Source organism: Perissodus microlepis, chromosome 4, assembly GCF_051167445.1.
Source record: "Perissodus microlepis isolate ML-2025 ecotype Zambia chromosome 4, ASM5116744v1, whole genome shotgun sequence".
NCBI lineage: Eukaryota > Metazoa > Chordata > Actinopteri > Cichliformes > Cichlidae > Perissodus > Perissodus microlepis.
In genome coordinates, this window is record NC_140464.1 from 7432768 (window position 1) to 7459249 (window position 26482).

General features: G+C 38.8%; 2 protein-coding genes across 2 annotated transcripts; both read left to right on the plus strand.

Annotated features, from left to right (window-relative positions):
• Positions 1-1506: 1506 nt before the first annotated feature.
• rpl19 (ribosomal protein L19) lies at positions 1507-4576 on the plus strand. Its single transcript, XM_084925345.1, has 6 exons — positions 1507-1597; positions 1980-2086; positions 2945-3067; positions 3192-3312; positions 3546-3656; positions 4384-4576. Exons 1-6 carry the CDS (start codon positions 1593-1595, stop codon positions 4505-4507), a joined length of 591 nt encoding a protein of 196 aa, XP_084781471.1. The 5' UTR covers positions 1507-1592; the 3' UTR covers positions 4508-4576.
• A 9138-nt stretch (positions 4577-13714) lies between these two features.
• st8sia6 (ST8 alpha-N-acetyl-neuraminide alpha-2,8-sialyltransferase 6) lies at positions 13715-25699 on the plus strand. The gene is made up of 7 exons (XM_084925346.1): positions 13715-14575; positions 18744-18818; positions 18950-19024; positions 20151-20295; positions 21291-21403; positions 21487-21579; positions 21659-25699. The coding sequence occupies exons 1-7, from the start codon at positions 14475-14477 to the stop codon at positions 22134-22136; spliced, it is 1080 nt and encodes a 359-aa protein (XP_084781472.1). The 5' UTR covers positions 13715-14474; the 3' UTR covers positions 22137-25699.
• The last annotated feature ends 783 nt before the right edge of the window (positions 25700-26482 follow it).

Below are 26482 nucleotides of genomic sequence, written 5' to 3' on the forward strand. Positions count from 1 at the left end.
TTCCTACGTGTTTGTGTGCATGCCTGACAATGTTGTGAGAAAAGCTAAACTAATAAATGAAGGATGCATTCTGGTTGGATATTCTCCCATATCTGAACCAAGCCATCACTGAGATCTTGGACTGTCTGAGTGCAACTTGGTGGTTTTAGATGGACAGAAAGATAATGACCCAGATGTGTTCAACTGGATTTAAGTCAGGTGAGAGTGCATACTGTTTCCACGTGGTTGGGCGTTGTTATGCACCAAGAGGAACCCAGGACCTACTGCACCAGCACTGTGTGTTCTTCTATGGATATGTCTCTCCACAACATCACTGACCACCACCAAACCAGTCATGAAGAATGATGTAACAGGCAGCATAACGTTCTCCACAGCTTCTCCAGACACTTCCAGATCTATCACGTGTGCTCAGGGTGAACCTACTCTGATATGTGAGAGGCACAGGGCTCATTAGAGGATGCCATTGCCAGAAGGTCTCTCCCAACATAGTCTCAAGAGCATGGAGGAGATTCCAGGAGACAGGCAGTTGCTCTCTGAAGGGCTAGACAGAACCGAAGAAGGTCCTTAAACCATCTGAATGACCAGTGTCTGGTCTTTTGTTAAAGCAACAGATTGAGCACTGCGAGAGCCCTACAAAATGATCTTCAGCAGGCCACTGGTGTTAATGCCTCTGCCTAAGCAATCACAAATACTCCTCATGATGGTGGCCTGAGGACTTGACGTCAAAACCTTGACCATACCTGTGCCACTTCGGTATGGTCCAGGTTTTGCCTTTGTCTTAACACTGACCCTAGTCAAATGCGAGATTACTGAAAAAAGAGTCAAAAGATAAGATGAGGGGTGAAAAATTGTCAGTGACCTGTAACACCATTCCTGTTCAGGGGTTATGTCTCATTGCTTCTCGTCTAGTGCACCTGTTGTTGGTTTGATTATCACCAAAGCAGCTGAAACTGATTAACAACTGCTAATAAGACCAGATCAATATTCCAGACGTTTAATGACTTGATGATATACTACTATATGTCATATTAATTTTTTAATATTAAAAAAAATTGTCATTGTCATTTTAGTTACGTTGTCCTTTCATTGACTCGAACGCAACGCCACTTGCAGGATGATAAAAGGGGGCTGTCCTGTAATTTTTTAAAGGAAAAACAAACCTTTAGGATTCAAAGTGAAACTAAGAATAGAAAAATGTATTTAAATATTTTTTTAACGTTCATGGGTTGTTCGAGTTTTTGTGTCTCAACACCGCCATCATGTGGTGTAACGTCAGAAAACACCCAATTACCTCTCCACCCATAATGCAGTGCAGCAATGCTGGGCAGTGCCATTATTTGGCAAAAGGGGATGTCACCGATATAAACTTTTAAAATGCGATAAAGACTTCCTTTCTCTCTGTCACTTTCCTATGTATTTATTGCTCCAATATGGATATATAGTAACATTATGTAAAAATTAAAGTGATAATAATGTCCATTATTGTATGGGTCGACATCGAGCTGTTTCACAGATCAGAGATGGACTCTCCTCAGAAATGGTAGCTTCCGGTCCGTCTCTGAAGCCTTCCTTTTCCTACTGAAGTAGCAGCCATGAGGTAGGAGCCGAGGCGATTCCATAGTAAAAGTCAAAATTTAAGCGTTAAAATGCGCAGCTTTCAGTATCGTACCATTTTATTAAGACACGCAAAGTCCCTTTTTATCAATATATAAAGTTTATAGATCTGTCCAAAGTTAGCGTGGCATGTTTTTACGGTGCTTTGTGTAACACGATGTAGCAGACGGAGAGGCCATGTTGTCAGCCCGGCTGGTAGTTAGCCGTACAGCTAGCTTTTAACTAATCCTCTCGTAATTCTTTGGTGTGTTAACAACACTTTTACAGCCTTAAAAAGACATTCTGCTTTTAAGACTACAGAAACAAATTTTGGGGGTCTAATCTCAGCTGTAATTCTGACCGGTGGTTGTTTGTGCCTCCCGCAGCATGCTCAGGCTCCAGAAGAGGCTGGCCTCCAGCGTCCTACGCTGCGGCAAGAAGAAGGTCTGGCTGGACCCCAATGAGACCAACGAGATCGCCAACGCCAACTCCCGTAAGCAGAACAAAAAGTAGTTTTGTAGTTTGTCCTTTAAGCCTTGTTAGCGGCTCAGTTTAAAAGTTCACCGGCTCATGCAAAGTTACATACACGTGTGTGACCAAAACTGAGCCAGAGGATCAGCTCAGCTAAATAAATTAAGTGCCCTGCATACTCGATGCACAGTGAATTTATAACATCACAATCTTACAGGTGAACTCCAGTGTTAATGTGTATCAACACTGGAAACTAACGCAGCAGGCCTCCTCAGTTTGATTTGGCAGTTTTTACGTCAGACGCCCATCTGAAGGGATTTATGTGGCGCTGCTAAATATTTGTATATACACTTCACTAATATTAATTAAAAAAAACTAGTGTTTCAACTATACATCAGTCTCTTTAGGTCATACTGCTGTTTCATGTACTGCAGAAATTAGACAGTGTGTACTCTTAATACTGATGCTGAGAGAACCGTGGGATTTTAATCTTGGTTTCATTTTTTTAAAATTTAAATAATTTAATAGTTTGTTAGGTTAATGATTGTTAAGTAATTCATTACAGTGTTGACCAAAACAATTATGATCTTTTTTTGCTTTACTGGAGCAATATTAAACCAATATGAGTCAGTGACATGAGTATGAAGTGATGTACGTAATCTAGTATTTAACTGCAGCATAAGCGCTCTGGAGCAGTTCTACTTTCTAGTTTGTTTTTTTGGGGGGTGGAAATTTTTAATATTAGTTAACACTCGTCTGTACTTGGTGAATAAATTGTGGATATCCGAGGATCCTACTCAGCACTGCTTTGATAGGTAGAAACCACACAGGTGGTATTCATTGCATCCCATCGTCTCACTTTATTTCCTTCCATTTTCAGGCCAGCAGATCCGTAAACTGGTAAAGGATGGTCTTATCATCCGCAAACCTGTTACGGTCCACTCCAGGGCCCGCTGCCGCAAGAACACACTGGCGCGTCGCAAGGGAAGACACACAGGCTACGGTAGGTTAAAACTTGCAAAGCAGAAAGTGATTACATTTTTAAGATGATATTGAACGGCAAAGCTAATTTAAATTTTGTTTGCGTTGTCATCGGTACTTGATGTGTCTTTTTATTGCGTGTCCAGGTAAGAGAAAGGGTACTGCCAACGCTCGTATGCCCGAGAAGCTGACCTGGATGCGCCGCATGAGGATCTTGCGTCGTCTGCTGCGTCGCTACAGGGAGTCCAAGAAGATTGACAGGCACATGTAGGTTCTGCAGTGGTTAAATAAAGACTCTCTGGACACTCTCTGAAATTTGATTGATTTTTAGTTAATAAAGTCAGCTCAGTGAAACGTGCTGGTATTTATAGAATTATTCTTGGGCTAAAGAATTTGCTTTTAAATCCTTTGCCCTCACTTTGTTTGGGTGGGCGTTGATCTTGTTTTGTTTTTATTTCATTGTGATGCCCTTCATTTATTTTCCACATGATCCGTTTCAGGTACCACAGCCTCTACCTGAGGGCTAAGGGTAATGTGTTCAAGAACAAGCGCATCCTTATGGAGCACATTCACAAGCTGAAGGCAGACAAGGCCCGCAAGAAGCTCCTGGCGTAAGTATTTTTACATCTTTATTTGGCACAGTGACGCCTATTTGTGGCATCTGGATTGTTTTGAAAGCCCAGGTTAAAATATGTGCCCTGACCACGAAAAGTATAGAAAGACGAAACAAAACATTTCAGTAAAGTCAAAAGAAAAGCTAAAATAGAAATAAATAAGCTCAGCAAATTAAAATCTAAATCAACTGCAGGGCAAAACCTGAAGTAAAATGGCTCGATAAATACAGAAGCACAAGTAGCTGTGGAGGGTTGAAATAAAGCTCTTCAGACAAGAGCAGAGATTTATCTGCTACACAGATCTGTGGAGAGTTACTGCTTGAGGTCTGAAAGATTTCCGGTGTCTGTTCTTGTGACAAAAAAACTGAATCAGTCTGTTAGAGAAAGTGCTCTGCTGCCTGTGCAGCTTAAGTGCAGAGTGTTGGTTACGATAGATCGGAAGGAGTTTTGTTTGTTGGGTGTTAGCAATACTAATGATCTGTGGATTGTGTTGATTATACCTGCATCTTTATATAATTTGGCAGTTGTGAGGGAAGAACTAAAAGATCAGTGTTTTTGTTCTGCCCTTACATAAAGGATGTTTTCAGTCTTTAGTGTGTCAGTTTTAAGGATTTAGTCAACTAAAAAGAAAACACACTGATGTTAAACATCTGTGGTAAAATAGCTGTGGTGGCTGTGATTATGCACTGTATAAACACGCGTGTCTCTCCTGTTTGTCCTGCAGCGATCAGGCCGAGGCTCGTCGTTCCAAGACAAGAGAGGCCCGCAAGCGCCGAGAGGAGCGTCTCCAGGCCAAGAAGGAGGAGATCATCAAGAACTTGTCCAAGGAGGAGGAGACAAAGAAGTAATCTGGCTTTTTATGTCCTGCCTGACTGCCACCTGTCAAGTGCTGATAATAAAAGTGTACATAAACACAACAGTAGTCTTGTGTGTTTACTTCCATCATGATGACACTAATGCAAGGGTGGGCAACTCCAGGCCTCGACGGCCGGTGTCCCTGCAGGTTTTAGATGTGTCCTTGAACCAACACAGCTGATTTAAATGGCTAAATTAGCTCTGCAACATGTCCTGAAGTTCTCCAGAGGCCTGGTAACGAACTAATCTTGCGATTCAGGTGTGTTGACCCAAGGTGAGATCTAAAACCTGCAGGACACTGGCCTCGGGGCCTGGAATTGCCCACCCCTGCACTAATGCATTAGCAATATCTTTTAATTGAGAAAACCTTAAGGCGTAACACACGGTGACATGTTTTATTACATGCGACCAAATATCCATCTGTCTGTGTGCACGTACATTCAATAAATGGGCAATAAAAACCAAACGCATATACTTGATAACCGGTGTTATTAAGTATGTGTGCCAAGTCTAAAAAGCAACTGCCCCAGTTGCAAGTAATGCAAATAATTTCATGAGCATTAAAAACACTTCATAGATGTGAGATGTATTCCCTTCTGTTCTACAAAGTAACATCTTTAGTGTGTGGTTACAATCTTTTGCTGAAAGTTCATGTTTAGCATTTCTCCACTTAATTTAGTGCTGATTCAATGTATATAAAAATATGTTGGATCTGTTGATTTAAAAAAAAAAAAAAAAAAAAAAAAAAAGCAAAACCCAGCAGGGTGGCACAACATTGCTGGTCCCAAAGTTAACCACTGCTATCAGTTACCAGAGGGGCAATGAAAGAAATTCTTATATGATTTACAGATTAAAGTTACTCTAGCTTCCACAAAGTGATAATGGGCTCCCAAAGCTGTAACAATATGGCCTTATTCCTAATTTACTCTGCAACAGAGTTACACCAGTGATAAAACGGTATAGGTGGAGTTTACATTAGAAGCAAAACGAACTGCTTGCTGATAAAAAGTTTACCATATAAACATTTAAGTGATTGAGCCTCACATGTAATTCTGTTTTCACAAGTTCACCAGAGGACACTAGAAAGAGGGAGTGCGGGGCTTCTGTTAGACCACAGAAAGTTGATGGATGGCCTTGTTTTCCTAAACCTCTTGAGTCATTCTTTGAGTTGCATGACTGAATAACTTAGTACTCTATGCAATAAAAATACATTTTTTAAAGTTTAGACATTTCCTAAAACCCGCAAATGCCTAATTATCACAGAAAAGCTTGAACAAACCATTTCTTTTGTTTAACCACCATTTGGTCATTGGGCCCCCTGACCCACACTGTTTTTTTCTAATAAATTTATGTGGTTATAAAGATGAACTCTGCAGTGACAACGTACTGCTTTTTGTCCTGGTTCACAAAGTAAAAATAGTAACAAAACTGTTGATTTACTGGCTGATCTACAGTCCTACACATGAATTGTGGATAATACATGAAAAAATAAGAAAGCATCTGTATTCTCTTGTCTCCGGGGGACATTTTTAAAAACAAGGGAGTGTAAAGGGTCGAATGAAATCGGAAATTAATTTCAGAAACACAGCTAAAAATTTGCTTTAGCTCTGTGTTTAGTAGGCACTCAGTAGACTGCTGTGATGCGTGAGTGGGAAGGATACAGTGTTATGAAAATAAACAACATAGTGGTGAACATGTTTAAGCAGCATGTTTGCTTGTTGCTTGTAATGCAAATTAAAATGTTTAACATTATCAATTTGTATACACAGCCATACACTGTGAAAGACAGCTCTGCATTTTTACCAGAAATAGAAATATTACTGAAACAACTCAAAGTCAACCTTTGAGTTTGTCTATACTGCAGTTTGTTGGTGGAGGATGATGCAGCTCTGGACCTGGATGGATAAAGTTAATTGTGAGGTGGTCTATGCAGTTTGTGTGTTTGTAATAATTGTAATATTTTATACCCAGTTATTTTACAAAAGTAGTATATTAAGTAGTGAAATAAGAATCTGCTACTGCTCTTTTTCTTTCTATCAGCCAGTGCTTACTGTTTTTGTATTATTCTAGATTGTACTTGAAAGTTGCACCGTGCTTTACATTGAAAGTTATATATGACTGTGCTGACTACAAAATGTAGAGTGGAGTCCACAGAAGAGCAAGAAGTACTCTCAACGACTGTCGCACACTTATTATCCACTAAATTTTCACCTCCTTTATCATCCTGGGTAACTTTGGTTGAACAGAATTAAATCAAAATCAGCTTATCATTTTAATGATGAAAAGAAAATGTTATTAAAAGATTTAAAAAAGTAAGCCTTTAAATTGATTGTTTTGTCAAACTGATGTTTCCAAAGTAAACAAGCATTCATTTTCATGGCCGGGGGGCCAGAGCATTCTGTCTAATGATTGAAAGCAATATTCATCTTACTTGTAGCTGTCCTGTCAGTCGCCCATGTACACAAACACAAGTATGTTCATACCTACACACTGATATGCATACACAGGGCAAATATCTATCTTGTGAGCAAGGACATGACTGTGAACCAGCAAATTACCCCTTAAATTCAATTCAACATATCTATCTATCTATCATTTTATTTATTCAGTATAGAAACTGCATTCTACAAAGATATATGTTTTTTTTTCATTTTTACAGTTGTTTGTGGTAGAAAAATTAAAATGAGAAAAATCACAAAGGTAAATAACATCTGTAATACTTGTAAGTCTTAAGAAGCAGAAAATTGGCACTGACTGAATGTGTATGAATGTGCTTGTTTTTTGTGGATCCATGTTTGGATCATGGGTCTCACATCCTTTGGAACTTGCTTAGTCATGTTTCTCTCTAAATTAGTTTTCCATGTGGCTATACAATTTAACTTCATCCCCTATGCCTTGTCCCCCGTGACTAATCCTGTTGTGATTAATTTTATTTCCTGCTTTCTGAAGAACAGTAATCCTTCAGTGAACTCTCTTAGGCCGCTGTTATGACTTCTACTGACCCACAACCCAAACCAGCTCAAACTGATGGATTTTCCATGTGTTCTCAATGAACCTGTCAAATGTGTACATAATTTTGATCCATAAATGGGCAAATAAACTTTGTTAATTTTCAAGGTTTGTTGCCATCTAGTGGTTGCAGCATGGGATTTCTCAAAAGTTTGATTTGAACCACCTGCCAGAGATGTTTCACTTTTGCAACCTTTAACCACAGTTAAATGAACAGCATCTGCAGGTGCACAGTGAACTACTGTTTCTCAGAATCTGTGTTTGTAGATTGATTTCAATATTTTGATTTGCCATTATATGTTCTTATGCTTAAGGTTTTTGTTTAACACACATAAACATATATCTGTTATCTACTTTATTTAATAAATTAATGATGAACTCCTAATACTCTGGAACAGAGACTCATGTCTCTCATGTTGGGGGAAGTGTAAATTATCCACTTCCATTTCCTGTCGCTTATAGGTTCCTCCTCAAGATGTGCTTGCCTGTTGATATCATTTGACTATTTTGTGTTTTGGTTGTGATTTTTTCTGAGCTGTACAGGGAGGCAATAGATCACTGAGGCATAAAAATACCAACCACTAAACAGCCTTGGAAAGCACAAGGATCAGCTGTTCCAAACCACATGACCCCAATATTCCCTCCCTAAGGCCCATGTCTTCTGCAACACTCCCATGTGGAGACATTCGATAGTCACAGCCGTGGAAGTTGACAATTTAAATTTAAAGGATTGCAGCTTGAGAAAATTCACCAAATATTCCATAAAGTGACCAAGAAGTCCCAAAGGCCATAATGACATCCAAGCCTCAAGTTTTGAGCCAAGCCTCGGCAGATGGAACCAATTAGGGAGAAAAAAGCACAATCAAAATAATAAATAAGGTTTAGTTGTTCCAAACCGAAATTAATTATGAATGTCGTGGTCCTGGGCGTTGGTTTTTCAAGAGGGCTTGAATTCTTTTTTATTATTTAACATTCCTTTTGGTTTTTAGTTTGATAATTATTATTTATTCTAAGTATCCAGAGTCTTTTTGTCAGTTTTTGGTTCTCTGCCTCAGATTTATTTTGTACACTCTCTTATTGTTTTCTTAGCTTTCCCCTTTCTGCACTTCTGTGCCAAGTTTGCATGTTAGTGTCTGTTGTCTCTGTCTCCCCTCATCCTTTGTTGAGTCATCCCTCTCTTTTGCTTGTTTCCTGATGCTTGCTGTTTGTTTCCAGCTTTGTGTTTCCAATGTCTGGTTTTCTAGTCTTGCCTGGGTGTTTACATTCATTCTGTCTTCCTGAGTCAGTATTCCTAGAGTTTCCTGGATTCCTGCTGGACTTTGTATCATTAGCATTAAAAGCTAGCCTTAGGCTAATTGTGTTATCAACATCCTACGTTTATGTCTTCAATAAATAGAATAGAATTTAATAAACAGAAAAAGTAACAATAAGCACGAATGGCCTGAAGTTGTAAACAACAACCCACGTAAATACTGCTTATAACAAAGATGGAAAAATCTTTACATACAAGAAGCTGGAACCAGAATATCTAATAACTAATTTGGCTACTACTACTGCACGCTTATCACCACCACCAACACCAGAATCACTGGGACTTCCCCTTGTGTTGATAAGATAAGTAATATTTCATGCATGTCGTGTAATTGTTGATAAGTAAGATGCTATGATTAATTTGCTTGGACATAAAGATTATTTCGTTGTTTTGTTTATTTTGGTGTTTTGGTTGTGTTTCTGAAACTCTGGAAATATATTGTGTCCCCATTTGATGTATACAGTAGTGTGAAAAAGTGTTTGCCCCCTTCCCGATTTCCTAGAGTTTCGGATATTTGTCACATTTACATGTTTCAGATCATTAAACAAATTGTAAATATTAGACAAAGATAGCCTGAGTAAATACAAAGTGAACCAGGCCAAAAGAGTTTAAAAAGCAACACATTACGTCATGATCTAAAGAAACACCCGAGAAACAAAGTCACTGACATTTATCAGCCTGGAAAGAGTTACAAAGTTATTTCTAAGGCTCCAGTGAACCACAGTGGAGAAAACTTGGAACAGTGGTGAACCTTCCCAGGAGTGATCAGCCTTCTAAAGTTACTTCAAGAACACATCGACAACTCATCCAGGAGGACATAAAAGAACCCAGAACAACATTAAAGAACCGCAGGCTTCACTTGTCTCAGTTAAGGTCAGAGTTCGTGATTCAACAATAAGAAACAGACTGAGCAAAAATGGCATCCATGGGAGATTTCAAGGAGAAAACCACTGCTGACCAAAAAGAACAAAGGCTCATCTCACATTTGAAACTCGAAACTTTTGGGAAAATATTTTGTGAACTGATGAGAAAATAGCTGAACTCTTTGGGAAGTTTGAGGCCTGGTGTAAAAGTAACACAGCATTTCAGAAAAGGAACATCATAGCAACAGTAAAATATGGTGGTGGAGGTGTGATGGTCTGGGGCTGTTTATATGCCTTGGGACCTGACAGACTTGCTGTGTTAAATGGAGCCATGAATTCTGCTGTCTACTAAAGCATCGTGAAGGAGAATGCACTGCAAAGAATAACATGCAAGCTGGCAGGAAACATGCAGATTGGTGATGTTTGCAGCATGCGGCCTCTTGACCTTAAAAGCCTGAAAGGAAGCTCAGTGTACTTTCAGCAAAAGTCCCACCTTGTATATACATGGAGGAACAGACTTACATTTGGACTTTTATTACACCATTAATGACACAGTTTTACAGAGGAATCAGATAACCAGCAAGTTATTTGTTATTAAAAGGTGACTTGTTGCACAACAAAGAATCTCTCTGTCTTGTTCCATTTGCATATAGCATGACTTTATGGAGGAAGCACTTTGCACACCTTCCACCCTTTTCTTCCTCCAACCCATCACTCATCCACTGTCACCCTCCCTGCTGCAATAAACTGTAATAGATTTGCTTTTGTCCTCTCACATGCACATTTTAACTGTGTTTACCAATTTTTAAGAACATACAGACCTTCACAGCTGATCCTGTGTAAGCCAATTTAGACATGTGAAAAATTTGCACAGAACTTTTTTATTTTTATTTATTTTTTTGCCAATTTCTCCTTCTACTCCTGACAGATGTATAATTAAAAGTTAATAACGCCATCTTATGTCATTAGAGAGCCTGAGGGCTTCACACAGGCACAGGGTTACACGATGGTGAGGAACTCTGTTGTTTTACAAGATTATGAATGTCATTATGAAAAGTTACTTCTTTGCCTTTAATGTGGTTAAATAGCTAATGGAGTCTTTGGATGGAATTGGCATTGTCTGTAACAAGCTAATGACTGCTGTGGGAGGCAGCAGGGTAGCCTGTAATGATGGAAAACCAGACGTCTGGGTTATTGAATAATCTGACAGCCACTGAAGCAACGTGTTTGTCTGACTGCCCTATGATACACTAGTGACACTGGTTTCCCCTTTTCTAGTCGTGGCCTAGTCCTTATTGTGGTTATTTCATGCAAATGGAAAACAACAACAACATTTTACCTATGTTTCTGCTAGTGCCTCATGATGTATGCCAAGTGTAAATGCACATTATCTTCCCAGGACTTCAGCTATCTGCAAAACACTTGACACTTGGAAGTTTTACATACTGTGACAAACACATTACAGCTGCTTACTGGAGTCTGGAGTCACATGATCTGTCCATCAGTGAAGAAATCACTGTGTATTTGATGTACAAATTAGGTTAAATGTTGCTTTTACTTCCCTATCATGGGTTTGGAGTGTGTGCAGGAAGAACCAAATGCACGAAAAAAAAAAAAAAAAAAACTAAACTAAATAAAAATCAAGTCTCATTCACCCAGTGACACATGCCTTATCATTTTTACACACACTCACATAGACGCATAGATGAAAGCCAATCAGGGTTTACTCAAGGACACTTTGTCATGATAAAGGGGTTAGGGAGTGATCCATCAGCCTTTCAAATGGTAGAGGACCTGCTCCACCCCCTGAACCCCAGCTGCCCCTAAGTATAACCATAGGAAGACAAGACAGACTAAAGAAGGTAAACACAAATAAACTCTAAGTAGGAGTTGAAAAACAGCAATTCTGAACTAAAAGTTAAACAGAAACCTATTTATCAGGCATCTCAAATGCCATAAAACCTGACAGGAAACAAAACTGGAGTGCTGCGGTCATCTTACTACAATAACTGTGAAAACAGGACTGGGAAACAACATTTTAGTCACAAGAAATCAAACTCATTCTTAGAAAAAAAAAAATCAAAGGAATCATGAATCTCATAAAGCTGAATGACTTGAAGAGTTCTTTAGTTTTATTAAGCCCTGTAGTGTAAATAAAAAACAAAAATTCAAACAATCATTAAAAAGATAAGATGATGCACTCATTTTATTAGTTACTGTTCTTTAAAGCAAACAAAACAGCACCATGAACCATGCATGAACTATGCGTTGGCCTCAGGCAGTGGAATTCAAAGAAATACAACAGGAATAGCTGTATTAGTTCATAAAGAACTCAGTGGTTTGCTCTCAGAGTGCATCTCTGACTGTTTAGTGTTTATAACCCAGTTGGACCCTCAGGTCATCAGGTGCAAAACTCTTCTCAGAATTAGATTTGATGGTGCTGAGGGTGCTTTCAGTTACTGTTTCTTAAAAACAATCTGCCCACTGACTTAGAACTTTATCTACATTAAAAAAAAACATATTCAAACACTTTTTATTCTCACACGTTGGGGCTACTGTCAAAAAGTGTGTGTATCTGTGCGTGTATGTGAACACTAAATTGTATTTTATCTGTGTAAAGTTTTATTTTGTTGTTATTTTATTGCCTTAAGCCATTGTAGACCTGATTTTCATGCTTTTATCTTTATGTCTGCATACAATGAAATGTCCTAGAGAAATAAAATTGAGGTTGACGCTGACATCGCCATTGACTACTCAGACTTGGAGCCTCCAGCTGTTTGCGTCAGTGTCTGCAGCTGAGTATAATCATGGCCAAAGAATGTAAAACTGCAGCTACTATTCACATAGGAACAGCAAAATTGGACAAGAAGATTGGAAAAATCTTGATCTCTACTGTGACATTAAGATGGTAGAGTCAGAATTTGTGTAAACAACATGAAAACATGGATTCATCCTGTCTTGTATCAACGGTATAACAGTTCAGACTGCTGCTGTCAGGGTGTATCAATGTGAGGGATATTTTCTTGGCACACTTTGGCTCCTTTAGTTCCAACTGAGCAAAGTCTCAAATCCCCACCCTGTTTGTGCTAACCATGTTCCAGTGTACATTATCTGCTGATATGTTCAGTAGGATAACATGCCATTTCACAAATGGTTTCTCGAACATGACAATGAGTTCACTGTACTCAAATGGCCTCCAGAATTATCAGATTTTAATCCAACAGAGCAGCTTTGGGAACATATAGACATTCACAGCTACAACCCTGTTCATTACTACTCATGACAGGTGTACAATAAAAAGTTAACAACACAATCCTCCATCATTAGAGAGACTCGAGGCTTCTTGCACTCACAGGACTGCATAACGCTGAGGAAAACTCCTCTGTTAAAACATTATGAATGTTTAATGTGCTTAAATAGCTAATGGGGTGTTTGAGTGGAAATGGCATCATCTCCAATGAGCTGCAGCTGAAACCAAACAGAAAACGCCTTATAATAAACATGGATGCAAAACTCCAAAGAACTTAAAAAACTTAAAGTGAAGTTGCTGTGATACAACTGGTATCCCATAGCATGTAGGAATTATGCCTTTATTGCAAAGAGAGAGAGAGAGAAAAAGAAATTTACCACTGACAACTAGAATTAGTGTGGGAGTAACCATCTGTTTATGGTTATTCATTGTGAAAAAAAATTCCCATAAATGCAACGTTTAACATAATCCTCATTATGATTTACTCCAAGAATTTAATTCCACTTCCACCACACAATTGGCAACATAGAAAAAGTTAGAAATTATGGCTTCCTCTTTCTCTCATTTTTTCCAGCTGTTAGTTACATAGAGAAAGACCAGCTGTAAGCTTGCAAAGTTTCACACGCGAATCAAAGAAGCTTTTGTGTGCGTTAATAAGAGTTTGGTAGGTTTTAAGAGTCCCTCTGATTGGAGGGGCGATCATAGGCTCCTGCCTCCTCTGACTCTCATTGATTTTGAACGTGTTTCTTATCACACACACTCTCACCAACACACGAACCAGTCGAGTCAAGAGACAACTGTGAGCTAATTCAGTACAGGGCACTCATGTTACTACGTGCTTTTAGTGCAGAGGGGTTTAGCCAATGTGGGCAGAGGGAGGGGAAAGTACACACAGAAGCCCGAGAGAATGGGGCTAAAACAGAGCTGTAGATGAAGAAATGGCGGACTTTCCTCGTGTGAGCAAATGACAAAAAAGGTGCGCGACAACATAAAGAAGGCGGACGAGCAAAGCAGAAGTGGCGAGAATTTAAGAGGGATGTGGAGGAACGTTCTATCGGTTTCATCTCGGCTGACTGCCACCAAAGTGTAACGAGAGGAAACAAGAGTTACAGAAGTGCGCACAGGGGCTCAAACTTGTCTCAACCAGTCTGGCGGAAAAGAAATCATACTAGACAGACAGAAATGACTGAATTTCTGGTGCTTAATTTATCGAGGAGGGATTTGAACCACAGAGGCAAATGAGACAGGAAGAGAGTGAGCGAGGGGGGCGGGAGTGATGAGTGCGTAAAACAGCAGACAGGCATGAGGAAAAAGATTAACAGCCTTCACTGAGCCGGCGTGTGTGCTTGTGAAGTACTTCGTGGCAGTGCAAACCGAGTTTGGAAATATGAGAACATAGGCAACGGGACAGGGTAGATAAAACAAGCGCGTGTTGTGCAAGGTAAAAGCAGGACAAGGAGGAAGAGAGGGAGGGAGACAGACAAAGGTGGGCCTCTAAAGGGAAAGACTAACAGGAGGGGAGAGGTATGAGGGGACAGCTCTCGAAGTCTTTCTTGTCTCTCATGATCACTCTCGTCTGTCTGGGGAGCCTGATGACCACTCTCATCTGGTACAAGTTGGACGGCAAGTGAGTGCATAACTACATTTGTGCCTAGAGAGCAAAAACTAAAGAGGCTGTGGAAGAACGATTGTGCTCACCTTATAAAAGTAGCAACAACTAGCAACAGCAATGTGAAACTAGAAAGTGAACATTTCTGAAGAAATTTTAATTGTGCCTATGCCGGTGTTCTGATAAACCATCCTACTTTGGCAAAACGTCCTACCGTAAGTAGTTTATGCACATTTCTGCTGTCACAGAGTAATTCCAGCATAAATTTAAGTAGGTATGACAGTTTGCTACTTTTGGCCATCAGAGTATGCTTGTAGCTCATATTCATAAAGCCAGGACGGTTTGCCACTTCATTTTACCGGTTAAAGTACGCTTGTAGGTCACATTCACAAAAGTAGCATGGCTTGGCACTTAATTGTACCCGTCAGAGTGTGTTTCTAGCTCTTATTAACAAAGGTAGGGTGATTTGCTACTTAATTTTTGCTGTTAAAGTATGCTTGTAGGTTACATTCACAATTTTAGGACGGTTTTGCACTTAATTTTACTCATCAGAGTATGTTTCGAGCTCATATTCACAAAGGTAGTTGTCAGAAGACAGGATGTATGTGGTTGGAGATAAAAACCGTTGACTTTTAAACAATCATCAGTTCATAGCTGTTAAGGCTGGTTGCTATAGTAACTCGTGTGAGTGGCAGGAGGGGCTGGGACACACACACACACACTGCATTTGGGGTCAAACACAGAGAACGGCAAACAGGAATTAAACTCTGAAACAAATTGTTCCCAAGAGAAAACTGTAGGTCCGATCACAAAGATTCTTTGACTGTGAGTGGTAGGAACTTCCAGACTACAACATATAAAATTTCCATGCCTGTAGAGTGTATTATACTGACGTGGTGACAGTGTAAAGACACGCTCTGATGTTAAATTTGAACCGAAAATTGAGAGCAGGTTTAGAATGGCCGTCTACGGGGACAGAGAGGGAGGAGGCTGCGCTTTGATGGCATTTGTGAGAAAACCGTAAATATGATCTCAGTGAGGAAGACACTGGATGAAAGTAGACAACGATAGCTACGTTTTGATGTATAAATTATACATGTAGGGCAAACGGTTTGGGTGGGAAAGGAAGAGAAAGACCTTTTTTTCAAATTATTCTCCACACTCACAACATGGATTTGGTCAATAAAAGTCCAAAGTCTTGTGACCTGTAGAAGTTTAAATGATGTTTCTATGACAAAGTATGGCCGAGTGGTGGACCTTCAAAGTGGCCTGGGTTGGGACCTTTTTTCAGGCCCTTTCCCATAGCACACCATTCCCTATCGAGCCGCATGAAATGGTATAACAAATCTGGGGGTTGTCTCAAAGCTGTGGGGCGTGATCAAAATTTTAGGCGGAATAATGATAATAATAATAATAATAACAATAATAAATCTGCCAAATAGTAATAAGTGTGCCATAGGCACATAGGCACACTTAAGTACATTTCCTTAAAGTGAAGCTAAAGTGTCAAAAGTAAAGGACTTTTTCAGTATTTCTGTTATGATGTTTTCTGATAAATAATGCGACTGCCAGCGTCTTGGGGTCAAGGTTTGGGGACATATGGACCTGTAGCCTAGATATTTAAATAATATATTCAGCCTTTTTGGAGCTGAAGAAATATACCTCAAATCTGAAATATGAAAATGTAATAACCTTTTGAAATATGAAAACGAAAAGGTGTTAAGTGTTGAAAAAGACATGATAAAATTCTTGTATTTAAGCTACATTTAGATATTAGGCTGTTGAGTGAGTCAGCGTAAGGGTTAAGGGCCTCGGGAGTCCAGGCTCGCCCAGGAAAGTTACTGTTGCCCTTTAGCTGAATTCTGCTGATACACTTTAACTGTAAGTTACACTAATTCATACAGTTTTGTATTCATTGCTCAGTTTAATTCGTTTCACTCTAGTTCGATCCTTCTGCAGCAGTCGTAACCCCCGGACTGAGACATACATTGAGCTTAAGCAGGACAGACTTTGAGAAAAACCCCCCCAAGTCTCTTTGAAATGAAAGATATTCATCGATCAGCTTGCAAAACAAATTTTCTGCAATCTAAGACAGATAACTCTATAGTTTTATAACTGTGGCTAAATTTCTCAAGGAGTGTACTATGCGCATATGGTTGTAAATATGCATTGCTTTATTTATTTATTATTTGAATAGCAAGCCTTATTTAGACCAACGCACCCCTGTCAAAGATTGACTTAGACATGGTGTGCTGTATATGATGGCTGTTGCATTATTGTGTATATTCCGTTTTACCACTTAGGTAGGACTGAATTAGTTTTGATTCATTAAACTAAATATTTTAAACCCTATCCAAACATAAGTCTCGATATAATATCACATAGCTACTATTAATAGCAATAAAATGTTTCTTTTTATCATTATTTAACAACAACAACAATAATAATAGTAAAAACTAGAAAAAGTTGCATTTCCTGCGAGAATGCAGTGTGAAAGTTGTGTAGTGGAAATTATCTGCTGAAAAAAGCAGAAGAAGCAGAACTATCTTCTGAAAAGAGGTGTAGAAGCTGAAGTATTTGCTATAGACAGCTTTATTTGAAAGGGTACACTGAAGATTAAATTAAATTAAATTAAATTTTATTTATATAGCGCCAAATCACAACAACACTCGCCTCAAGGCGCTTTATATTTTAAGGTAGACCCTACAATAATACATACAGAGAAAAACCCAACAATCATATGACCCCCTATGAGCAAGCATTTTGGGGACAGTGGGAAGGAAAAACTCCCTTTTAACAGGAAGAAACCTCCGGCAGAACCAGGATGAGGGAGGGGCGGGGCCATCTGCTGCGACCGGTTGGGGTGAGAGAAGGAAAACAGGATAAAAACATGCTGTGGAAGAGAGCCAGAGATTAATAACAAGTACGATTCAATGCAGAGAGGTCTGTTAACACATAGTGAGTGAAAAAGGTGACTGAAAAGGAAAAACTCAATGAATCATGGGAATCCCCCAGCAGCTTATGCCTATTGCAGCATAACTAAGGGAGGATTCAGGGTCACCTGGTCCAGCCCTAACTATATGCTTTAGCAAAAAGGAAAGTTTTAAGCCTAATCTTGAAAGTAGAGATAGTGTCTGTCTCCAAACTGGAGGCTCTCCCTCCCATTCTACTTTTAAATACTCTAGGAACAACAAGTAAGCCTGCAGTGCGAGAACGAAGTGCTCTAATAGGGTGATATGGTACTACAATGTCATTAAGATAAGATGGGGCCTGATTATTTAAGACCTTGTATGTGAGGAGCAGGATTTTGAATTCAATTCTGGATTTAACAGGGAGCAAATGAAGGGAAACCAATATAGGAGAAATATGCTCTCTCTTTCTAGTTCCTGTCAGTAACTCTTGCTGTAGCATTTTGGATTAACTGAAGGCTTTTCAGGGAGGTTTTAGGACATCCTGATAATAATGAATTACAGTAGTCCAGCCTGGAAGTAATAAATGCACGAACTAGTTTTTCAGCGTAACTGTGAGACAGGATATTTCTAATTTTGGAGATGTTGTGCAAATGGAAGAAAGCATATTACATATTTGTTTAATATGTGCATTGAAGGACATGTCTTGGTCAAAAATGACTCCAAGGTTCCTTACAACATGTTGAACCTTGAAGCAGGTGGGCTACAGCAGCAGGTCACCACACACTGTCACTGCTGCCAGCTAGGAACAGGAAACTGAGGCTATCATTTGCACGAAGAAGTGTTCAAGTCATGAACACCAATTGCATGCAAGATTATTTAATCTTTATGCAGGTTGGAAGGACCCAGGATAACATATCATTCAGTCCAACTGTCCTTTGTAAATAATTACGTTAAGTAATTTGTCGGATCAGTTAAAAAGTAGGAACAGTTGCTGTGATATGATGTAATATAATTATATTATGTATTATAATTATTTAGTTGCACAAACTGGAAAAAAAGGACAACAAGCAAGTTTTAAGTACAGTGCTTGACACTGACTGGAACAATACGTCACTCTGAATCACACCTTTTCCACCCAGGATGTGTGAACAACTGACAACAACAATGAAATGCTGTTATAATATGTCATCTCTTTTTTCTGCATTTTCCTGATCTATATTACTTAATCTGACCAGTTTTCTTTGTTTTTGTTGTTTGTTTGTGTTTTTTTGCAGACATGTGGAGCCTCACCAACCAGCTTCTCAAAAGAAACATGCCGCAAAGCCCTCAGAAATTTGCAAAGGCTGCAAGTGAGAGAAAACATAACAGTCTCAGAATTTCCCTGAGAAACCTCTTTGTTTATGCCATCATCAAAAATGAGCTGTGCAAAGTCAGCTGTGCAGATATGATTCTGTTGACTGTGTGTTTGTGTGTGTCACAGGGAAATCATTAGCAAGGTACAAGAGCGTTACAATCAAACCTGGAAGAAGCAGGAGGAGAATTACTTAAAATTCAGGTAAGAACCAATTTGCCAACACTTTCGATTTTTTTCTATAGAAATTACAAATCAAAGTAAAACTTTTTACTAAATAGGAGTGTGTGTGTCTGCTCGAGTAAATTTTTAATTAAAAATAAAATACAATTAAAGTCACAGATGAGCTCTGCAAGCATAATATGATTCCTACCACAATATATTCAAATAGTGTATCGATAACAGGATTTTTTTATGCAAAGATTTGATTGAGGTATCAGCTTATCAGGTATCAGGTGTCATCAGCCTCATGTAGGAGTCAGTGAGCCAGTAGCTTAAACCAAAGGAGCCCTGCAATGAGGGACGATGACTTTGACATAATATCTCTGTAGGCACAACAAAGAATACTTGTGATATTTACCATGTGGGTAAATATCTCTTTAAGACTATATGACTGAGACTTTCTATTAGCTCGAGCTGCATAAAACATTAACAGGAGTTGTTGTTGTATTTGTTACCTACAGCTGAAAGAAAGATTTTTTTATACCGATTACTAAAGCTAACTGTGTTGTAATACACTGCTCTTTTATTTTATTTTTAACCTTTTCTTGTATAACTTTATATTGATCAGTGTTTGTTCCTCCCCTCACTCACCTGTTGTTTGCTCTCCTGCCCTGTGGGTGTACTGATGTCTCATCTCTCTCTGTCTATTTACTCACACTGAACAATTTCACTGAACACATCAATGAACATGAAGAGAATCAAAAGCATTAAAGAAATGGTATTCCTTGGCATTACGTTAAGGGACCGATAGCAGTGGTTTCATTTAGATTGGCAATGTCTGTTAGTATAAATTAAACAAGCATCAACTTTAAATATTGACAGTTTTCTTAGATGTCACACAGGCTTTCAGACACATGGCTAATATGCATTTCTTATAATGGCATTAAAATTTATTTTTATTCGAGATCCCACCATTGTCATGTTTTTAATAAACTAATGTTATTCCCTAAAAAATTCTTCTAATTTACTGCATAATATGGAATTATATGACAATCCAGATAGCTTGTATTTTGAGAAAAGCAATATTTCTGTTCCCAGTTAATAACTGCAAACCAGTTTGTCTGGTAAATCGCTAGCCTGTGTCAACAAAGTGTTTTATGTTCCCCAGAACTGATCTGAGACGTAAGTGCAATGGCATTGACAAAGCCATCATTACCAAGAATAACACTCCAGTGGGGTTGAAGCTCGTTTATGATGGGGAAAAGAAGAGGACTCTACAGGTGAACAAAGAGCTGTTCAGCATTTTTACAAAGGTAGGGTTTTTTGTTTTTGTGTGTGTGTGTGTGTGTGTGTGTGTGTGTGTGTGTGTGTGTGTGTGTGTGTGTGTGTGTGTGAGGCGGGAGGGGCTGGGGGTTGCTTATGTAAATACATACACAGCCATATGTAAGTAATGCACCATCACTTTTAAAAATATGTTTTTAGAAGTATTACAAACTGGAACTTAAATGCTACACCCCCTCAAACGGATACAAACTAAGTATAAAGTATACACCAGTATAAAAGCAGAAGCAGAAAAGCTGCATAGTAATGACAGACATGCAGTCATTTCATCCATTTCAAATTCTTTTATTTGTTTTTAAGTGTCTTAATGGTCTTGCCCCTTCTTATTTGTCTGAGCTGCTTCACCTTTACATGCCTTCACATGCTCTTACATCAGATAACCAGATGCTTTTGATTGTCCCGTAGACATTTTATAAATCCAGAGGAGGCACAGCCTTTGCAGTTTTGCCTCCTAAAATGTGGAATGAGCTGCCAGGCAGGCTTCATCTCTTGCTGTTTTTAAAAATCATTTAAGAACACAGCTTTTTTCCTTGGCTTTTAACCCAGTGTGAGTTGTTATCTGTGTTTAACCTCTCGCTCTTTGTTTGTACCTGTACTGATTTATTCTTCTGTTCTTGTTATCTTATTTTTTTTTAACATTTTAATTACTCTGTTTGTACTGCAATTCGGTCAGCTGTTATGTTGTTTTGAAGTGTTACAGAAATAAAGTCAAATCCAGAATGAAAGATATAAAAGTATGTAAGCTACCAAACCACAAAAGCTAAGGTGATATAGTAGCATCTCAACCAGCAAAGCAACAAATGCTGATTTAGTTCAGTATCAGTTTAAATTGCCAGAAAACATGTGTGAATTGATGAGGAAAGATTATATATAAATCCTTTTTGCTTCAACATTTGACATCAGCAACAATGTAAATGTTTTTGTAAATGTTTTTTTATAATGCCTTATTTGTCGCTGTCTATTCCAGGAGAATCCTTTCTCAAATAAGAAATGGAACACTTGTTCAGTAGTTGGGAATGGTGGGATCCTGTCTGAGAGCAGCTGTGGAAAAATGATTGATTCATCTGACTTTGTTATCAGGTGAGAAAAGTGTCCAATGTAGACCAAATCCAGAGTGGAAATTCCACGTAACCATTTCTGTGTCTACTTTTTTGTTTGTTAAGGTGCAACTTACCTCCTTTGGAAAATGGATATGAGAAAGATGTTGGCAGCAAAACTAGCCTTGTGACAGCAAACCCAAGCATCTTCACACAGAGGTAAGCAAGAAAAAAAAGTTGCTGTCACCTCACATTACTTATGAGTTGTTGCTCAAAGTCAGCTGTTTCTTTTGCACAGGTATGGCTCCCTGGTGGGACGCCGCCTTCCATTCGTGGAGAGTCTTCGCAAGTACGGCAACTCTCTGCTGCTCCTTCCTGCCTTCTCCTTTGGTATAAATACTGCTGTGTGTCAGCGAGTTGCATATACAATAGAGGACTTTAAAAGCCCTATTCGACCTGTTTTCTTTAACCCTCAGTACCTTGACAGTCTGGCTCAATTCTGGAGCTCTGAAGGCCTGAAAGAAAGGCGGCTCAGCACTGGGTTAATTATGGTTAGCATGGCCCTGGAATTGTGTGAAAATGTGCATCTGTATGGATTCTGGCCCTTTAGTAATCACCCATATGGCCTCTATACCCTGACTAACCACTACTATGATGACAAACCAGCTAAAGCGAGTTTTCACGCAATGCCAGCTGAATTTAACCGCTTGTTGCAGCTGCACACTGAAGGGGTACTCAGGCTTCACCTGGGAGACTGTGAATCAGATGAAAAATAGTTTCCAGGGATAGACAACAGCACAGAAGCAAAGTGCAGAATTAAGTGCCTTCTCTATAGCCTCAGGATGAAGTTAGACACTCAATTCATTTCATATGTGTTTGAGAAAATTTACACATTATTTTTGGTTAGTGGAAAGATGGAAAATGGCCACATAGACACCTTCCTTACCTTCCAGCAACCAAGACATTTGCACTGATGAGTGCCTCTTTAACTCTATTTATTAAACAAATGTTCCATTTGGAGTCTGAAATGATTTTAATGCAGTTTGATGCCTCTGTAAGGCAGTTGCTCTCAGTCTAGTGCCTTATGAAAGATTGATCTCACCTTATAGTCTGAAATACCTCCATTATATGAGGACGTTCGTGCTGAAAAGCTTTTTAGAAAGAAAACGAATACACTGAATGTAAGGCCTATTTTGACATTTTTTAAACTATTAACCACTTTGTATTTTAGTACCAGCTGGTAATGAATGTGTAGTGCCTGATAAAATCACACAAATGTGTGTTATGCTTCGTCACTGCAGTGACCAGACAGTGATAAAAAACTTACTGCCACAAAGTGGCAACATACATTTATTGGTAAAATGTTAGTTGTGTAAGTGCTTTTTATCTCATTGTAAATGTAAAAATGTAATTGTAAAATTTGCACTTAGAGTGAAAAACTCTGTTCAGAACAATTTCTTATGCAATATTTGTAACAGTATTTAGGTGTGTCTGATGTAGGTGGGAATGTTGCCTTTTAGGCTGGTATTTTTAAAGTATTAGCATTGATTTTTGTCATGCAGAAATGCCCCTAATAAGCCACAATGTTAAAATGACATGCCTCCTGCCATTTAAGTCCACAAGAGACATTGGACCTTTGTGGGTATCCTCTTGTGTAACTACACATCGGCGCTGATGTGTAGTTACATATTTTGTGAGGTGCATGCCAAGTTACGTGGAGTATTATGCAAGGTTTCTTAGCATAACACTGCATTATAAAGCTGTGAATTATCACACCTGACATCTCTTGTTGTAGCAACGGCAACATATTGTGAACATTTGTATATTTTGTTTTTAACAGTATGTTATAAAAGGAAAATGAAATTCAAATGAATACATAAATATCAAAAAGTGTGGTGCCTTTCACTTCTCTAACCAGGTGGGGAAAGATTTCTCTAGATGTCTCAGTTGGAAGATTTAGTATCTCAAGTGCTTAAAAACTTGCTGTCTTTTGGGCATTTTTGTGGTTAGTGTATATATACATATATTTATATGCATTTTTTCCCTTTTATTATTTTTATAATCCTGTTTTGTGTTTTTAAATACAGATTTCAATAAGAAGCACAGCTAATATTAGAAAGTCCTATGACCAGCGATTGTAATTACTGTAGCAATGATGAGCATGCCATGTCTTGATAGATTTCTTGGCCTCTTCTTGGTAGATTTGAAATATATCAAAAGAAGACAACAGTTTTGCAATGTCCAGATAAAAGAAAAAGCTCTCAAGTGGCATATAAAATAGTGTAAACATATACATGACAGATTTATTCTTTATATAAATGGTAAATAATAGAGCTCTTAAAATATATCTCTGTGGAACTCCTATCAATATACTGACCACTAGGGCACTAAGACACTTGACATAAAACCATTGGAGATACTTCCTAATAGATAGAAGATTTCATGATAGATGGCTATGCATTCAGCCTTTAGGTTGCCAATGAAACATAGGAAGAAATTAAAATGGTCTAATTTGCCTAGGGACACCCTACCAGAGAAAAGTAACATACAACCTTCTCTTCTAACTATAAGGTTAAGGGAGCTTAGTAACTTAAACCTTGGTGCAGAGAGCTGGAGACACCATGGCTGAGTAGCTGTTCCTGTCATACTTATCTGAAGTTTGCCATCTGGGGTGAATGTGCAATTAGTGACAAAAAACTGGCAGGCCCATGATGCCATGCACACACCCTCATAGCTGTTCCTGAAGTTAAGCCACTCTTACTCAAGTAGAGTCCAGCAGACCTGCGGACGTGGAAAGTAATGTGGAATTTATAACCAAGGCCTCAGTTATTGTATTTACTAAATGGTTGTTAAACATGTTTCATACTAAATGAAAGCATGGGTTCACAACAATTTAATTTTCTTATGCTTAAAGCTGTTAGTGATGCAGACAGATAATTGATGTTTTATGATTTTAAAGTTTAGCGCATTCTATTTACAGCGTTTTCACCAGAATATGCTATAAATAACAGTGCAGGTGGAAAAATGGGTCTCCAGGGGTCCAAGGTGAAACTGCATCCGAAAACATTCAATTGTCTCTCCAGTACAATACTCTCTCAAAATAGGCACACTCACCACACTCCAGGAAGGGGAATCCAGGGAAGGTCTGTGCAGAGGGAGAAGACAATGTCGGATCCTTTGAGGCAAACACACACGAGCAAAATACAAGCTAGGAGCCAGTGCTTAACTAACAAGGTAGTTCAACAATCCAGTAATGAATGACTACCTTAAGTAATGGCTGATGATGAGATCAGAGGCCAGAGGGGGTTGATTATCTTCAGGTGTGTAGACTCAAGGGTAGGAACACGAATGAGTACTGCCTCACAGCACAGACAACAACAAACAATAACAGACAGAAGAGAGGAGAGAGAAACGGAAGCCTAGAGAGAGACAAAACAAACCCTGATATGTCAGCCAGGTAGGACCGAGGGACCATGACAATGTATGATTCTCTCAGAGAGGTGCATTTTTGATTACCTTAAAGAACTGCATGTCTAATAAATTGATCTGATAGTAGATTTCTTAAATATTATTGGTCAAATATTTTAGAAAATACAACTTCCCACCTCATGCATGAAATCACAATCCTAATCAGCCCCATCACGGACACTTTGAAACCTGTGGGATCTTATTTTGAAAATTTTATTGTATTCTATTGTACAGTATCGTACTTCCACCCTTATGAGATACTGGTGTCCAGGGTCCCGTAGTCTGTAATGGATCTGCTGTCTGAGGCGCTGTCAGAGTGTACTGAGTGGGTTGGCATGCCAAGTTGTAGCCTGTAATGAGGGGAAACCACACACTAGGCCTGGATATTTAATTAGACAGACTGCTAGCGAAGTATTTGTTGCTCTAAATCTCACATGGCACACTCCACTTTTTTGTTCAGAAGCAATAATATAATAACAAGACATTTTCCCTGTTATTGCACTTGTGTCTTTTTAAAATAAAGTGTACAAATTATTAATGGAAAATAAATGTTTTCTTGTACTTCTTTTCTAGCTCACTAACTTTGTCTTTGAGAAAATCCTAACTGAAGGTACAGATGATGTAATAAGTTCCAGATGTTTCTTGGCAAGATTGCTTAGAGAAGGGAATGTTGGCTCATTTTTGCAAGACATAAACCTGAAGTACAATAATCATCTTTAACTCTGGGAATGGGACCTTTTTATTTATTTATATTTTTCTTTTTAGATTTCCACCTGAATATGTTACGCTAAAATCATCTCGACAATTCTGGAAAACAAAACCAGTGTGGGTTAGCTGCCAGTAAAATTATGCCATGATGTCAATTTTTGTAAAACGATATAACTGATGTGCATGATATTGTTATGAAGGAAGATCAGGTTATTAAAATGCTCGTCTCCTGTTGATGTGTCATGTTGTGATGTCCTGCATGGTGTCGATCAGCAGAATCTGCTGATGTGCAATTGAATTACCTGCTACTGAAGGTGGAAAACAAATCATCCTACACTGTGACTTTGTTTGGTCTTATGTCAAACCTACAAATATTTAATCAAATCCAACATGTGACATCCTGTCACAGAGTTATTCTGATAGACCAGGGGTGGGGGAACTCCAGGCCCCGAGGGCCGGTGTCCTGCAGGTTCGAGATATCACCCTGGGTCAACACACCTGAATCAGTAGTAATGAGTAGTTCATTACAAGGCCTCTGGGAAACTTCAAGACATGTTGAGGAGGTCATTTATCCATTTAAATCAGCTGTGTTCAAGGACACATCTAAAACCTGCAGGACACTGGCCCTTGAGGCCTGGCGTTCCCCACCCCTGTGATAGATGAATTCAACATCTGCATCCCGCCCACTATAGTCTAATACGTTTGGAATACTGTTGTCTTTTTTCCCCTTAAAACAAGGGTTTATATTGTCTAGCAATTCCTTTAGGACAAGAATTTCCTCCTCATTTTCTCCGCTTTTCTTGTTTCAGGCTCTTTGGGAAGAGTAAGAGTTCTTTCTCTTGCTAAGCTTCTATTTATTTTTATTATTTTTGAAGATAAGACTTTCAACATGCCTTTAAAGTATATTATCTTTCTGCTCTTCCAAAAGTCTCTTATTTGCAACTCT

Excerpts from the sequence above, each read along its gene's own strand:
- st8sia6 (XM_084925346.1), top strand. The coding sequence starts at position 14,475 with ATGAGGGGACAGCTCTCGAAGTCTTTCTTGTCTCTCATGATCACTCTC. Across the intron at positions 18,819-18,949 it reads GAAATTTGCAAAGGCTGCAA|GGAAATCATTAGCAAGGTAC; the intron begins GTGAGAGAAAAC and ends TGTGTGTCACAG. Across the intron at positions 19,025-20,150 it reads GAGAATTACTTAAAATTCAG|AACTGATCTGAGACGTAAGT; the intron begins GTAAGAACCAAT and ends TATGTTCCCCAG.
- rpl19 (XM_084925345.1), top strand. Across the intron at positions 2,087-2,944 it reads GATCGCCAACGCCAACTCCC|GCCAGCAGATCCGTAAACTG; the intron begins GTAAGCAGAACA and ends TTCCATTTTCAG. Across the intron at positions 3,068-3,191 it reads GGGAAGACACACAGGCTACG|GTAAGAGAAAGGGTACTGCC; the intron begins GTAGGTTAAAAC and ends TTGCGTGTCCAG.